Source organism: Balaenoptera acutorostrata, chromosome 18 (genome assembly GCF_949987535.1).
Source record: "Balaenoptera acutorostrata chromosome 18, mBalAcu1.1, whole genome shotgun sequence".
NCBI lineage: Eukaryota > Metazoa > Chordata > Mammalia > Artiodactyla > Balaenopteridae > Balaenoptera > Balaenoptera acutorostrata.
Genome location: NC_080081.1, coordinates 69,927,061 through 69,945,090, shown reverse-complemented (window position 1 = coordinate 69,945,090; position 18,030 = coordinate 69,927,061). Strand labels below are relative to the sequence as shown.

The 18,030-nt window shown below is 38.9% G+C and overlaps 1 protein-coding gene across 6 annotated transcripts in view; it reads left to right on the top strand.

Annotated features, from left to right (window-relative positions):
* The first annotated feature begins 7,829 nt into the window (after positions 1 to 7,829).
* NBEA (neurobeachin) overlaps positions 7,830 to 18,030 on the top strand; it is a 631,767-nt gene continuing 621,566 nt past the window's right edge. For all 6 annotated transcript variants that reach the window (XM_057532889.1, XM_057532888.1, XM_057532885.1 and 3 more), the window contains exon 1: positions 7,830 to 8,616. In XM_057532889.1, the coding sequence (XP_057388872.1) occupies positions 8,326 to 8,616 (291 nt within the window). In that variant the 5' untranslated portion in view covers positions 7,830 to 8,325. The remainder of the gene's footprint in view (positions 8,617 to 18,030) is intronic.

Genomic DNA, 18,030 nt, shown 5'->3' with positions numbered 1-18,030 from the left:
CCACTCTTCATCGCGGTGCGGGGACCGCCCTTCATCGCGGTGCGCGGGCCTTTCTCTATCGCGGCCCCTCCCGTCGCGGGGCACAGGCTCCAGACGCGCAGGCTCAGCAATTGTGGCTCACGGGCCCAGCCGCTCCGCGGCATGTGGGATCTTCCCAGACCAGGGCTCGAACCCGTGTCCCCTGCATTAGCAGGCAGATTCTCAACCACTGCGCCACCAGGGAAGCCCAGAAATAAAGTTTTATATACACATTCATGTCTATTTAACAGATACCCAAACACACTGAATGTGATGAAGTATCTTGACCCTTAAGATATCCTTTAACCTTATGATTATCTGTGCTATTTAAGATTCGTTTTCACGTTAACACAACAAAGAGGCTGTATATAATGAGTTTCCCAAAATGTATAAGATTAAACTCTCAGATAGAAGCTACAGTCCAGGTAGTCTGTTACACTTTTCCTTTCCTTTTCTCTTCTGATCCTGACTCTTGTGTATAAGTGAAGACAGATATACTATAGCCGCAGAAAACCAAAACATAAACCTCAGATTGCCTCCATGTACTACCTGTTAACTGAGCAATGAGGTGGTCCCATATTTATATATATACATATATATACGTATATATATATATAAATAAATCAAGACATTCTTCCACTGGTTAACCTATGGGCTATGGCTGCTGGCACCGTTAGAGAAAGGCTCTAATCCAAAGCTTTCTGCACCAGGACTATGCTCAGACTGAATCTATGCACTGCTTCTTAGTTGGGCTAAAGTTAGTAAAGATACTCTTTGTTTCTCTGCAGAGATTCTATTAAAGAGATAACTATTCTAAAGAACTCTTGGATACTTCCTCATAGCATTCTTTTCCTCCTTCTACTCAGAGTATGTGCTTTTTTATTATAACTGTATAGACATACAATGACAATACTTTCAACAGGGACTAGGAGATTAATGGTTAATTAGACACATAACGAAGTCTTTGCCAGAAAAGCATAATAAGGAGTGATACATTAACGGGACTGTGCGATTAAATTTTGGTTAATCTTAATGAACATAATTAAAAACAATTTATTTATTCCAAGTAATTTTTGTCTAGAATTAAAATGATTCCCAGGAAACAAAAAGGCTAATGGAGTTTTTTGAACCTTTATAGGCACAGAGATATAAAACCAGGTTGACTCTAGAGATCATCTCTTGGTGGGCTTTCACCAAAACGTGCAAAAACATGACTTTGTTCTTTTTCCCATGAACTTGCCCAGTCTCATTATCTCTCATCTGGCAAATTTGGTAAAAATAGAATAATGGCCATAGTCTAGGTCCCAATGTGGCCATGTAGGATAGTGAATAAACCTGAGGACTTGACCAGCCATAACCAGGATCAAATCCTAATTTTGTCACTTCCTAAAATATGAGTTGCACAACTGACAACCTCTCTTCATACTAGTTTCCTCGTTTGAAAAATGGGGACAATAATATCTTACTTCAAGAACTGAAGTCAGGGTTAGAAATAATACATGTAAAAATGCATGGCAGATAGGAGATGAACAGGCTATGACAGCTTTAATGGTTAAAAACAATGAACTGTAAACCTCATTCCTTAACATACTTGTCTTTCTCTAACACATGTATACCAAACACAACAACAACAACAGTGTATTGGCTGTCATTGTGTAAAAGAAAGAGAAATTTACTGGCCATTGTTTGTTAGTATGAAAATAATTATACCTGTACATTTAAATATTTTTCAGTGAAGGGGGTTTAGGTGACTACATATATTGTCATGTGAATTTCTTACTCTTGGCAAATGAGGCAAAGAGGATGGAAACTATTAATTTATTTAAGTGAAATTATGTCAACTTATATGCTACCTGGGGGGAAAAAAAACAGAATCATTTTTTTTTAATGCTGGAAATGGGTAGAAAGTTTCAGATCACCTTTCTCTAGGTGGTATCATGAATTTATTCATGAAGGTGGCATTTCAGCTGGTAGGGATTTCAGTAGGGGAGATGAGGAGGACTAGTGCTATGGATAGAAGGAAAAACATGAGGAAGCCAACGAAGTATAAAAGCACAATGTATTAACTGGGGACAAAGTAATTTGGGTTGGCTAAAGCATTGTTTCCCAACCTGGGGACCTCAGAATTATTGAAAGTGATCCATGAATACTTATATACTAGGAATTGTTTGTGGACAGAATAAATATCAAACAATTTATGTTGCATGCATGTATGTTAGTTTCCTAGGGTTGCTGTGACAAAGTATCATAAACTAAGTGGCTTAAAACAACAAAAATTTATTCCCTCACAGTTCCGGTGTTTAGAAGTATCAAGGTATCAGAAGAGCCATGCTTTTTCTGAACGCTTTAAGGATGAATCATTCCTTCTTATAATGAGGTTATAATTCCAGTATAATCTCATCTGAAATTGATTACATTTACAATGGCCTTATTTCCAAACAATGTCACATTCCCAGGTACTGGGGGTTGGACTGGAACATATCTTTTTGGGGGACACAATTCAACCCACAACTCTGTGTGTGTGTGTGTGTGTGTGTTTCAAATACATGTAGATGTTGTGGTTTTAAAAAGGTAAAAATATTCAAATAGCATTATTAAATTGTTAATACTTTTCCATTACTGTACTTTTCTCAATCAATGGATATTAAAAGAATAAATCTCTCAGGTAAGAGTCTAGGAGTCTGCAAATTTTTTAATGATGAAGAGAGCTGTACACATACAAAGAGGTTGCAAACCACTGTTACACGGCTCCTGTCAGGAATAGAATGAGGTAAAACAAGAAAGCAAGGTAAAGTATGAAGGGCCTCTGGTACCAAGATAAGGACTCTGGGTTTAATTTGTTAGGCAAAGAGAATTACTAGTGATCTTCTGAGCGGGTGGCATGTATGCATGTAGAAGCTAATGTGATAAATAAATTTAAAATTCTGAACCACATCAATCTGTCCATCAAGGTGGAGCTTCAGGAAAATTACCTGTGTATATGCTGGACTAAAGAAGAGTGAGAGTGGAGACAAGGAGACCAGGTATGAAGTGAGCAGGCTCTCACCTGAATGAAGGATGAAGTACATGCTAGACAAATTGCCAAGGAAGAACGGACAGAGGTATGGCTAATCTGATGGTGAGTATGCATGTGTGTGGTGCATTTGTATGTAGATTTATGTGGATGTTTGAGGGTATATGTGTATATTGGGATGTTTGTATGATGTCTAGTTCTTTTGAAATTCAAGAGTACTTATTATTTCTGTACCATTCATTTGATATTTTTAATGTGTTGACTTGCTGATTAACTTTGCATGTGTAAACACAATATTTCTCTAAGTGGAAAATTTGAAAACATACATTTCAACTAGTTTATTTTCTTGCACACAGTAGGCACTTAGATATTTGTTGGTTGGTAAGCATCAACCAAATTTGTTAACAAATATTTAATTTCTATTGTGTGTCTGTGTTTCCTGTTTAGGAGAAAAAGTAGTGGAGTGAAAAGGTAGTACTAATAGTACTTGGAAGAAACTGAAGTTTAAGTTTGGTGAAGAAATTGTAAATAGGCACTTAGCTAGTCTAAATGGTTTCAAGTCCCCGAGGCAGGACAAATTATATCCATTGATCCTGAAAGAATCTGAAAACTAGATCACTGAGCAACTCTCAATGGTCTTTGGGAACTCACAGAGAAGTAGACGTGCCAGAGGATTAAAGTGCCGAAGGGAGAAAGAGGAGAAAAATTCTTGAAAACCCACAGCAAGTAGCTTAATACTACCTCCAGGTGAGATTATAGAATGGCTCATTCATTAGAAAGGGAGCAATAAGTCCTGTTATCAAATCAAACACATTTTCTTATTTGTGAAATAGTTGTCAGAAAAATTGATAACAATTCACATCTATGTATTTTTACTTTAATTTTGCTCAGATACAGAGACAGAGTGTATCCAGACTTCAACTAGCCAGTTGTCAATGTCCCTTATGATATCCTCTGGGACAAATTATACCAAACAGGTGCTTAAATCAGTGGTTTTCAAACTTTTGGACAATGACTTGCAGTGAGAAATAGATTTTTCATATTATCTGGTAAGATACATGTACATATGTATGTGTGTCTGTGTATGCGCATGTGCGTGCACATAACTAAAATAATGGATGCGCTGTGATGTTTTCCATTCTATATTTTTCTATTATATTTCATTAAAAAAAACCCTGCTGGTTGTAACCTACTAAATCTATTTCATGACTCACTAATGGGTTGGGACCCACAGTGTGAAAAATGTGAATTGATTTCAATCAGAATGTTTCTAGGAACTACAGAGCTGTTTTTATCCTATTCAATAAAATATTTGGATGAAGATATAGAAGGATTATTCTCAAATTTGCAGATAATAAGGTAATAAGAAGAAGACAAAGTTTTTGCATGATATAATCAGGATTAAGAAACTCCTAGCAGATTAAATTTAAATAGAAAATTAAATAGAAAATTTAAATAAAATAAAAATTAAATTAAATCTACAATAGATATGTACAATTCTGCACTTTATATCTCCAAATCTACTTGTAAAGCTACAGATTGGATATGTGCTGCTGCCTAGGAGCAGCATGTCTAGAAACAAAACAAAACAACAACAAAACAGAACCTTGGTGTTTCAGTTCACAATAATTTTAAGATGAGAGGGGAATGGAACCAAAATTGTTTGAGAACCTACTACATGCGAAACATGAATCACTGGTGTCATGTTGCTGGAAAACCCAGAACCAAACCAAAGCAAACTAATTTGACTTGGGGGTACATTAACAGGAAATCTATTTCTAAAGATGGAGGTTCAGGTAAGAGTTTCCCTCTATTTTATATTGTCTAAACCTACCTAGGATTTGGAGTACCCTGCTCAGATAAAGGTTAGAGGAAAGCAAGAAACTTGCTCTTTAAAGGACAGGTGAAGGGAATGGGAACATTTAGCTTGGACAACTGCTGTTTTCATTCTTTTTTTTTTTTTTGGTCACAGGGCTTGCAGGATATTAGTTCCCTGACCAGGGATTGAACCCTGGCCCACGGCAGTGAATGCACCAAGCCGTAACCACTGGGCAGCCAGGGAATTCCCATTCATTTTTAAAACACCTTTATTAAATGTAAGTTATAAGCCAGACATATTAGGTGCTGAAAACACAAAAATAATTACAGCTTTGTCTTTTCCCACAGCCAATGAAGGGAAACATTAATTATTGACACTTGCTACTTGTTAAGTACCTTAAATGTATTAGGTCCTTTCATCCTTTAATCCTATGAATCTCTACTTTGGGATGGCTAAAATAAGGCTTTGAAGAGAATTCATTTGCCCCAGATCACACAGATAAGTGGGTGGTGGAACTGGAATCCAAACCCAGCTTCCACTGAGTCTGGAGCCTGTGTTCTCAACCATTACACAATGTTGCCTCTTGAAACTCAGATTCACGGGCTTCTTATCTTTGAAGGACTGTCCTTTGGAAGTATGGGTATGCATCTATTAAAGCAAGAATCTATACAAAACTGACATTCACCACATAAAATATATTTTTTAATCTGGAGATTTAAAAATGAACATTATATGTAGCTTCTCATTATATAGCTATCTTTCAGTTCAAAATATTGTTAATGCAAATGCTAAGTTACCAGTACATTTCTAAGAAAAGAAGGTTTGTAGACTAAAATGAAACAGACCTGCTTGAATTTTTAAAAGTTTATGCTTTGGGGGGGGGCAGTATTGAAAACATGTAACTGTGCAATTATAAAGCCTTGTAGGTGGTTATAATTGTTCCTACATGTGTTTACAGGTCATTCAACACAGACTGTTCCTGTATCCTAAGGGTACAAGGACATATTTACTATATGCTGGCTGCTGAGTTGAAATTATTTCATTGAATTCTCACTTCCTTATGGGATAGATATTCTAATCCCTGTTAGTGAATCAGAAGACTGAGTTCAGTAACTTGAGGAGATTGCACAGGTAGTAAGTTGTGAGTGTGATTCAAAAGACTGTGTACTTTGCACAGTACCAGCGACTTCGAGGAGCTGACAGGGAACTGGAGAACACTTTTTAAAGTCTAAAAGTAGCAAAAGGTAGACCCTGCTGCCATATATATGAACAGTGGGGTGAAAAGAAGCTAGTGTGATGACCTTTCAACCTGGATTTACACATGTAAGACAGATGTATCATTTTAAACTTGCAAATGAAAGTAGTGCTCCCAAAAGTAGATGCTATTCACTTGGGACAGATAAAATGTTATATGTGGATATATGTCACAGGATTTTTCAGTGACAGCATATCTAAGTCACACTATTAAGGCTTAGAGGTGTCGTAAATTTCCCATACACTTTTAATCCTTCTAACATTTTATAATTCACTTGCTATTTAATTTAAATGGACACACCAATCACCACTCCTTTCAGAAATTTTTGCTTAACTATTTTAATAATTCAATTACTTCAGCACAAGTTTAAACAAACACACACAACCAGGAACTAATCCTAAGCACTGGTCTTGAGGAATTTTGTTATACATGACCTGTGGTACTTTAGAATTTTAATGTGTTCCAGTATCCTGGGAGTTAACTTGACTAGCCAATTCAATTAAATATGAGTAATAACAAACCAGATTATGACAGATTTGTATATTGACTGTTTTCACTTGAGATGACAAAATGACTTGAATATACCTCAAGATACCTAACAGTTCTGGTGTCTTCCAACATTACCTTTATTGAAAAGGGTATACCTCATGAAATATGAAATAAAATTACATTCTTCATTTCGAGGAAAACAGCAGTCATGCCTATATAGTTTTAATTCAACACGAGCAGCAAGATTGCTGTATACATTTTAATTTTTTAAACTAAAAGTAATTTTTTCATTCTATATATGTGAAGACACAGAAATCTACCTTTACCACACATCTAGGCTGGCAGAGAATTACCCATATTTTAAGATAATTCCCTGAACTGTACATGCCTAAGAAAAAAGGAGGCATCATTAACTGGCATCATACCTGAGGATGGTTACTGATTTTTAAAATGTGGCATTTGTGGCTCCCACCAAACTACTACCCCACAGTGTCACATAGCACAGCCTTTTTAGTCTGGGAGGTGAGTTCGACAACTGTTTGTTGTTCAGAGCTCCATCCAGAGTGGATCACTGTTTGACAAGTTCTATTTTAAGTCGTGCCTGTGTGTGCAGGTGTCAGCCTCTTTCCCGGCTGTAGAAAAAGAGCCCTTATACTCCATCTGTATCCTTCCCCCGACAATGCAGGATCATTCCGCACAGTGCGTTTGTTTCTGCTTTGCCAGCCACTTTTTCACTGGGAAATTCCAGGGGGGCCCCGGCGGGCTCGAGTGAGGGAAGGGCGAAGAGGGGCAGAAAGAGGCCGTTTGCCACTCCCCTACCTTACAAGGCACCTGGCACTGGCAGTAGCAGCTGCTGGATGCGACGACGAAGATGATGAGCCTCCTCCTAGCAAGAGGATATTGAGGGAATTAAGGAGGTGGCAGCGAAGGCGAGACACACACTCTGTGTCTTTCCCCGCAGGGAGAGTCCACCCTCCAGGGGAAACCTGTGAGGAAGCCACCACCCGCCCCGCCTCTGCCAGCTCGCCCCAGTGTCTGGCAGCGGTCCCCATGCACCTGCTCACCTGTCTATCCGTTCAGGGTGGTTGGGGGAGGGACGAGGGGTGTCGGGCTGGGTGGGTGGAAGGAGAAGGAGGGCAGGGCAAAAGAGGGGGCGCACGAGGGTTCCGCCCCCCCGGAGGCTCTGCGCAGGCGCAGTGGCCGGTACCGCAGGCAGGGGGCGGCAACATGGCGGAGTGAGCGGCGGCGTCGGGGCTTCACAACAACAGTGGCGCCCGTAGCGGTGGCGGCAGCGGCGGTAGTAGCATCGGCCACAGCCTGAGCTTCAGCACCGGCCAGCGCCGCGGCCAGCTGCTCGCGCCTCAGGGCTTTTCGGAGCGGCGGCAGCATCTCCGCGGGGGGCGGGCCGGGCCGGACGGACCGGGAGGGGGAGCGAGAGGAGGCAGCGGCGGCCCCAGCGGCACAGCTGCTGGGCGGGCACTGCCGCTCGCCGGCAGCGGTTAGCGGCGCCGCCACCGCCGGGAATAAGCCTGAGAATAACCCTCCGCCTCCGCCGGGGAGGGCGCCGGAAAGGGCCGGGCGGAGGCGCACGCGGGGAGCGGGCCCGGCGCCGCGGCGCTGGTGGATGCTGGGGCTCCGAGGCGACGGCCGGGGGGCGGGGGCCGAGGCAGGTATAACGGTACCGGCGGAGGCAGCGCCGCGGCTCTTTCCTTCTCCTCAGGAGGGGGGCAAATGGCGAACGAGAAGCCGGGCCCGGGCCCGGGGCTCGAGCCTCAACCCGTGGGGCTCATCGCCGTCGGGGCCGGAGGCGGAGGCGGCGGCGGCGGGGGCAGCGGTGGTGGCGGCAGCGGGATTGGGGAGCTGAGAGGGGCGTCCGGCTCCGGCTCGGTGGTGCTGCCCGCGGGGATGATTAACCCTTCGGTGCCGATCCGCAACATCCGGATGAAATTCGCAGTGTTGATTGGACTCATACAGGTCGGAGAGGTCAGCAACAGGGACATCGTGGAGACGGTGCTCAACCTGGTAAGGGAAAAGGCGTGCTCGCCATCTGCCTCCCAGCCCCCATGGCCTCCCTCCCCAGACACTGGCTCCCACCCCTCCACCACCCCCCCCGGTCACACACGCAGCGCGTCCCTGCGAGCCCAGATCGTCCGGCGGGTATTGCTTAGCGGGTGACCTGCCTGCGCGCTGCCCAAGCCACGCCACCTCCCTGCTCTCCTCCGTTCCTCTCCTGCCACCTGAACGCAGTGCCCAACTTAACACCGCTTATTATCACTTCTCATGACTCTGAGTCGTCAATTGTTCCTTGCCGTGCAGGTTTTGGGTTGACTTGAGAGTTTAGTTAGGGGGAGCGGAAGGCCTCCTTTTCTCTGGGGTTCTTTCTCCGACACTCTTAATTGTCCGTGGTGTGGCTCTCTGAGGATGGAAGCCTTGCCCCTGGAGCCTAAATTCCCCGGTGCTGCTGAAATGCGAGAAGCGCATTAAGTCCAACTTGAGCAGCTGGGAGGTGATGTTTTCCACCGAGGAGGAAAAATGATGCAGTTTTGCATCTGCCTTTAAATATATTACGAGGCTATGTTGGAGAGTGTTGTGGCTGTATCTCCCCCCCCACACCCCAATCTCTTTTTAGGTAGCCTTCCTTTCTTTGTAATATTGCCCTGAATATGCTGACCTCTTAAGTCATTTTTTGTGCACATGAGATGTTAAAATGTAAGGACACCAAATCATACAGGTTGATTTCTATGGTTGCCTTCAGAGAGCATGGCATGTGGATAAAGATTAGAGGAAAGGTGTTAAATTCAACCCTAGGTTTTGGTTTCCTTCGTGATAAGAAAGAGTTACTGCAGAACTGTGTATGACTTAATGTTTTGCGATATCTGTCTACGGAGAGGGTAAGAAGCGTTCAAGATGTGAGGGGAAGACATGGGGAAGAAATAAAGAGAGGAGAATCATAGATTTCGGATAATAAGACTCGTTCATTTAAGATTAATTCATGTTTTAATGCTTTGTATGTGCAGTTTTTGCTGCAGCAAAGCTTTTTAAACAGTTTCCTCTGCAATACCTAGTCTTTGACAAACTGTAAGGTCGGGTTTTGGAAGGCAAGCTTAAATCAGGAGCAATCAGTTGACTATTGTATTTGGTGTGGAGTCACAGGAATATAAAAATTTGCTTGCAAGGAGATTTTATCACACCCATGCAGTCAGAATTTTCAGCTAAGCAATTATTTTTATTTGATCTGTTGGAAAACTGAAAGAAAGCTGCAGCTACAGCAGTGGTGCCCTGAGACAGGGACAGGGATTAGATAATGTCTTTGGTTTATGTACCTCTTAAATTCACAAAAGAGTTAAAGCTGTTTTTTTGTTTGTTTGTTTGTTTGTTTTGCTGGGGTGTCACGTCAAAGATAAGAGAATATTTGACTTTTCTTTGTTATATTTATTCCTGTTTAAATACCAAACACCTCTTTGTACTTCTGTGTACCTATCAAACAAATCACAAAAAGTCAGTGTAAGTTTGGGGGACTGTCACTGCGTTGGTATAACCAAATTCTTTTCGAGACACTAATAGAAATATTGTTTTCTTGGGTGTTTTAATTATAACCAGCTGCAAATAGGAGGTCAGTACTTGCTTTTTTTTTTTTTTTTTTTAAAGAGATGAAATCTCAAAATACGTTAGTAGGTTATCAGGTACTGTATTTATGTAAATTTAAAAGGAAACATTTAAAGTTTTTTTTTACAGTTTTCCAGATTTCCAATACCATTTTTACCTTAGATGGTGTGATATTAGGTTATTTTTAATAAGTATTTGTATGCTTACTTAATACATTTTAACGTGATAAGAGGCAATAGAGGCTCTCACAAGCTGGAAACTGATTTGAATGTGTAACCAGTTTGGACTCTGCAGCAGTAGCAATGTATGCTGGATCAGTTCTTAACAGATGGGGTTCTATAGATACACAGTAGGCTAGGAAAGGAAGTGAAATATTTCTTTTGAGGTAAAAAAGAAATTTAATTCTCTTCAGTGCAGTGAAAATCTGGCATGAAGTCTCAATATGCAAACATTATTTTAAAGATTAACTTTACTGTTAAGCTTAATTAGAGTAATCAGAAATAAGGTAATACTGACATGGTATATCCCCAAATCCATTTAAGACATTGTAACTGCGTTACAAAGACATTTTTATTTTTGGCATAAAGAAAGTTAGGTTTAAAATTTCTTTGTACGTATTGAAAGAGTACAATTGATCTTTAAATGGAAACTTTTGGGGAAAAGAATGACAAAAGGAGCTATTTACTATTAAGTTGTTAATTATATTGATTGTGGAATACACATTAGTCATTTGCAGTGTAGTATTTCTTGAATGGTAGGTTTAGTGCTTTATCTTTCCAATATACTCATGATGAAAATGTCATGTGAAAATTTAAGTTGATTGAGAAAATATTTGGAGATCCTAGGCATTTAAAAAATAATTATCAAAACTTAATTCTATTTATTTAATGAGTAAATCAGTAAAATCCATTTAGGGCACTCAGTGACTTGCTAAAGGTTGGAAGCCTCTAATATTAATCTCTAAAATGAGTTTTTTCAGTTTTCAGTCTTAATTTAAAACATTAAATTAAGAAGTAGGTGGAATAGTGAAATATTTATCACAGTGATTTCTATGACAGAAAAGAAAGGAAGGAGAACTAATGAAACTTCAAAACAAAACGGTTTCTACCTTAAACAAAACCCTGTCTCAGTCACCTTTGTCAGAATATTTTTTTCCTTTTTTTTCTGTACGTTATTTTTCTTTATATGATGAGAATACTGATACTTGGTTGTTAGGTTTCTCACATGCCTTGCCCAAAGAATTAAAAGTTTTGCAGAGTAAAGTTGAAGTATGCATTAAAATATAGGACTCCTTTAACACAGCCATGGTTGTAATTTTGGGGCTTTTTTCTTTTGCCAAAGGTAGAGGTCCATTTCCACTATTAGGTGGATTGTGGGAGTTTGTTGAAGAATCACCATGGAGTGAGAAATAAAATGAGTAATTTCCATTGTAGATGAATGTATTTGTACAATGATATTATAGTTGACTTGAAACATTCAAATACAAGGTGGACAGGATCAGGAAGATGAGTAAGTTAGTTTGTAAATAGGTTACAGTGAGAGTGTATTGTCAAGGATTTTGCATTGTAGCTTTACCGATGAAAAAAACTGATCAACAAATTTTGGCTTTGGGAGGTATTATTTAATGTGGCAGTATAAGAGCATTTAACTGTAGAAAAGGAACTTTGTTGGTTGTTTCAATTATAAAACAGGCATACTACTTAATCCATTGCTTACTTTATAAATACACTTAACATATATTTATATAAAGTTTTTCCTTCCTTGAAGTAAATTCTATGTATACATAATGTGTTCTTTGTTTATAACATGAACGTGTCTTCTTATCACAGATTTTAATATAAACTTATTTTTAGAAAAGATAAAATAAAGGATTAATATTTACTTAAAGAATTGACACTAGGACTTTTTTGAATAGCTCTCTTTGGTAGTATAAATCTATAGCATTTAATTTGTAGTTATTTTTTCACAAATTGTGCAATATATTAGTGTATCTTTAGCTGTAGAAAATATGTCCTCTGATAATTTTATTTTTTTACGTTCTAAGTGGCATACTGTATATTGTATTAAAAGCATAACAAGATACTTTGAGGGGACTTTGTGGGCTAAGTGCCTCTCTTCTCTTGACGTATGGATCATGGTATTATTGTTCAAAGGAAATTTGAAAGTTATTCTTCTATACTTGAATGTGACAGTAACTTTTCTTCCTTAGAGTTTTTTTCATTTGCAGCTTGATATAAATATCTTTAAAATTATATTTTCAAGATATTTTTAATTTCACAAACAAAAGATGTGTTTTTGAACTAAATTTACTCTAAGAATATGTGGTTGCATTTTTGAATCATGAAGTCCTTAATATTAAGTCCTTAATATTAATAAAACCACATTTATTTATATTAAAAGAGAATTTCCTACATTTTAATTTAGGTTGACATGTAAGTCTTTTCATATTAATTTGAATTATATTTTATTCTTGTTATCAATATTGAAAATTAAATTGAGTGCATATGTAAATATTGGAAGTTTCAATATCTTAAGGAGTTCTGAGGTTTTCCTCAAAAGTATTAATTTAGTCATATAATGACATTAAGCAGCATATATTCTGTAACGAGTCTGTGATCAAGTTATATTAATTTTAAATAAGTACTTTTTATATTGCTAGTCAGTTTTTGGCAAATACTATGTGGTTAATTTAATATATCTCAAGGTTCCCTCATCTTTTGCTATATATTTTTCAAACACAGTGTCAAGAAATTCATTGGTTCCAGCAAAATCAGCTCCCATTTTGGATCACCGATGTAGCAGTATTATACAATTCAATCATCCACATTTTTGACTATTTACTTTTATATTACTTTGCATCAGTTTCTGTTAGTATTTTTTTTTTTTTAATTTTTATTTATTTATTTATTTATGGCTGTGTTGGGTCTTCGTTTCTGTGCGAGGGCTTTCTCTAGTTGCGGCAAGTGGGGGCCACTCTTCATCGTGGTGCGCGGGCCTCTCACTATCGCGGCCTCTTGTTGCGGAGCACAGGCTCCAGATGCACAGGCTCAGTAATTGTGGCTCACGGGCCTAGTCGCTCCGCGACATGTGGGATCTTCCCAGACCAGGGCTCGAACCCGTGTCCCCTGCATTGGCAGGCAGATTCTCAACCACTGCGCCACCAGGGAACCCCTGCATCAGTTTCATAGATTTTTCATTTATTGCCTGTACTTCTGATATTTTGTGCAATGTCAGCATATCTCCTTATACAAAGATATACCTATCATTCTCTAGTATTGTGTATAGTATTTAGTTATTTATACATGTTTCCACTCCTATGCTGTGAACTCTGTGAGAGCAAAAGCCTATATTATGTATATTTATTTTTTGTATTTCTGGCTCTTGGATAAGTTAAGTGCATTTTGAGTATGCAGGACACCATTATTAGGCAGTAGAGGACAAGTTTCTGAAATTCTGTTCAACAGTAGGGTCCAGAGCCAAGATCTTGAAATAAATTAGACTCATGTAAATAAAGTTAATGTATTGCCTATTCTTATAATTAGAAATATTTGTTGAATATGTATGATGTTCTCTATGTAGGCATTACTATATATGTAAATATTATTTTGAACTGACATCTTGGAATAAGAATCTGGTAATTACTTTTCAATATATGTATGTCAAATATATATACATGTAACTAAGATCACATTATTTTAAACAAAGAATAATATTTATGGCATTGAAAAGAAATTTAAAAAAAAATTGTAACCATTTGTCATGTTACTAGGAATAGTGGGCATTTCTTGTTTCTGTCTGTCTTGCATACATTTCCCCTTTTTGGTAATAGTACCTCAATTTTCCTTTAATGAACCACTCATCCTCCATTCTCAGTTCAGCTGGTTCAGGTGGGTTCAGGTGGGCTGGTGTATAACCCAGACATGTCCACAATCACCGTGATTGGTTCAGGGATGAGCATTTAACCTGAGGGGAGCCACAGGGTGAGTCACAGGACTTGGGAACTCTTCCTGTTGGGGACGTTGAACTGGTAGACTCATCCTATAGCTGTAGGTACCTGTATTAGAATTTGACCAAGTGTGAAACCAAGAGAGATAAATATATTCTTGATTCTGCTTGAGCACTTGGAGTTCTCTGTGTCTGTGGTGATTATCTTCTAACCATTAAATTCTCTCTTTCAGAGTTTATTATTGTTATTAGCTTTAAGTCAGTTTAAATTGGATTTTTGTCACTTGTAAATGGAAGGAATTCTTACTAGTGTAGACATTAGTAACTGGAAGTGGGGTATTGTAGGAACAGACCTTGAATGTTGAAATGGAGTTCAAGGCAGTGAGGACTGCTTTCCCCTAGCAATTCCTTAAAAGGAATTATGGAGCAGCTGTTTCGATGGTCACCTGGCTTGTCTTTGCCCATGGAGCTACTAAAGCTGGAACTTTAGGGATCCTCAGGTGTGTTGTCCACTTCTTGCCATATAAGAAAGGAGTTTGCTTTGGTCCAAGCTGGAATGCTTGAGAGCACAGAGGGGAGAAAATATTGTCCTTCCAAGTAAGAGAGGTCTTTTCTGCCTGTAGCTACCATACAAGAGAATCAGAAAAATCAAGAATCTTGAGGGTTGGAAAGCCCAATTTTTTTTTTTTTTTTTTTTTTTTTTTTACCCCATGCTAAAATTGGTAAAAGGAAAGAAGGAGTTTAAAGCCAGGTAAAGTTCTGTTTTACAAGCTTCTCTCAAGCACCTCATGCATTATACTCCCAACGTCCTGACCAAAATAACAATCCATTTACTAAAGAGTTTTAAAAGAGGATGCAACCAGGGAACAAGTGATAGAATAGCTGTGCCTCCTCATCCAGCTTATTATTTCACATTGCTTCAAGGGAAATCATTAAGCAGAGGGTTTTAAGGGATGAGTAATGTGAAGGCCTATTGCTATGAGACTGAATATTGCTATGAAATTTAAAAGGTAGATTGGTATCTTGACAAGATCTCTGGCTTTGGTTACTAGTTCAACCAGTTGACTGAAATAAATTGACCAAAAGCTTACTGAGCTTTTAGGGAAACTATTTCCAGGGCAACCTCAAGCCTGGTAAACAAAGACCTGTGTTCTTTTTACTTCTAAGGCAGTTCTAAGCCTCAGTAAGAGGAAGTGGGTTGCTAAAGCAGTACAGCTGCTAGAAGGAAAATCTGAGGCCATAGAGGATAATGGACAAGTGAGGTCTTCTGAGATAGTGGTAATAAGTGCATCCAGATTGGTTGACCAAGAGACTCCATTCCCGGTAACAAGCAATTCTTGCTACTCTGACCAGTAGTATATGGACTGTGGTTTGAATTAGTGACCATGATTTGTTTACTGTTGATTTGCAAACTGGTCCCCATGCACAGAGGGCAAGGAGAGACTGAAGAAAAGAGGCAGACCACTCCAGAATGGTAGCTGGCAGGTTTATTAAGCAGGGGAGCTTATGAGGCTTGTCTTGGGCAGCCGCAAGATGAGTGGTCTCTACACCTGCCTGCCAGAATCTTAAAAGTTAAACTACAGAGGCCTTAACTGAGTTCAGTCACATATACCATCCAGATGGTTTCAACAACACCTTGCTCTCAAGGCTATTTCCTTGGAAGTGTTCCCACTGTGGGAACAGTAGGCAGGGTATATATTCTAAGGACAGAGGAGGGGGTGAGGAGCCTCTGATTGCCCAGATCCAGCTCATGGGTCAGCTGACAGTCATGTCCTCTTGATTATTTCCTCCATATTTATCTTCTCCATTCTTCTAAGTGTGCATTATTATTATTTATTTTTTCTTTTGCCATTGTATATTGATTAATGGGGGATAGTTAAATTTATTACATAGATATATATTGTCAGATTATGAGGTACCATGAAAAAATGCATGTTTGGAACTGACCAAGAATAATACTAATAGCACAAAGATTTCAGACTTATAGCTGGATCCAGTAACTTGGCATTGTCTTTGTTTTCCTCCCTGCCTCCCAGACCCATGGTGAAGTGATGAGTGCATTTTCTGTTGTGGTTACGATAGTAACATTGTTAAACATGGATATTTAAGAAGTTATATATATGGAAAGAAGTGAATGTATAAGGTGGCTGGGTAGCCAAGGGCTAGAATGTTGTAGATTTCTTTTGGTTTTGGCTGCATAGCATCCATTCCTTCTGCTGTTAACAGTTCTGAATTTTTTGATTGAGGAGTCATCTCTTCTTGATTCTTGGTTTATATGGTTTGGGGTTTCCCTGGACTCCTTTCTGCTTTCCTGGACCAGGAATAGAAACTGTACTTGGCCCATCAGTAACAGATATTGGTTAAATATCTACCTGTACATCTGCGAAAGCTTGATAACTCCTTTCATTCTGCTGGAGAAAGAAAAAGATACTCATCACTGGAGTTGCTGAGATGTTAGAATGTAAGTCTAGATTTGACTGTCACTCTGCTACCATGAAGGCAGAGTATGCTTGAGGATAGAGCTATCACAGAGGCACCAAGAACCAAGAGATTACCGATGACATCTTTGGAGGCTTTCAAGTCACTTATATTGCCAGGCTTTTCAGTGCATTAAGCTAATACATTTCTTGTTTTGCTTAAGCCAGTTTGAATCAGGTTTCTATTCGTTACACTCCAGTGATTCCTAACTAATATTTAGAATTAAAATTATAAAAAAACTTTAGGTATTAAGTATCGTAGGACAAATCATAAGAAAAATAATTTGGCAAAGGACTTGATGCATTTCAAGAAGGAAGAGACATTGCTAATTATTACGAAAATTCATCTTCACTAAATAAGAACATAAGGTAATAGTGAGATACCCTGAAAAAGAAATGATTAAAAGGAAAATTACCAGTGTTTTGTCAGCATGCTAAAATAATCTTAAATGACGTTGTTGGGCATGTAAAATGGTACAGCTGTTCTGAATGACATTTTCCCAATATGCGTCAAGAAGTTTAAAGAGGTTCTTGTCATTAATCCTTAGCTCTTTAGGCTAAGGAAAAATTACCTGTGGACAAGTATGAGAGTTAAATGTAGTTTAATGATATAAAAAATTAGCAATAACCTATATGTTCACATTAGGAAAAGGTTATGTAATTTTATATCTATGTTATGAAATATTATACAGCCATTCACACTTATGTGCCTCAGTTTCCTTATGTGTAAAGAAGTTACCTCATAAGGTTGTACAGATTAAATGAATTAATATATGTAAAGTGCTTGGTACAAAGCTAACTTTGTATAGTATTTACTATTGTTATTTTTATTCTTATCTTGAGCCTGATGACCATATGATCATAGAAGGAAAATAATGATCTAACTGAAACTGAGTTCTGTTTTAGCTTGGATTACCTGAGCTGGTGAACCTGTCAGAGAAGGAATCTCAGGTGTCCACCTTCTAATGAAACATAGGGGGTCTGTTCTGAATCCCGCATAGTCTGTAACAGTGTCTGGCGTAGTTTTTCCTAGTGGCAAATTGGGGAACGAATAGGCGTGAGGTGACACAGCTTCCTTTGCCTAGAATTCCTTCTATCTCTTCCTTCCTTGACATGGCTGAATTTCACACGTGGATGTATACTAGGACATGAAGGGTGATCCTGGGTAAATAATACCTCCCTCTTGGAGTATTAGCTTAAATATTTAGAAAACTACTTGAGTTACAAACGTAAGAGGCAAGTTAGGGGACTGAAAACTATTTTGTGATCAGTTGTTTTAGAAAATTATATTAGTGTATATTTTAATAGCTCTTAACTATTTCCAGTGTACTTGCAAAATTGTGCTGTGTTAACTAATCCTCAGAATAACTCCCTTTTCAGATGCCATTCCTTCTCTACACATGCGGAA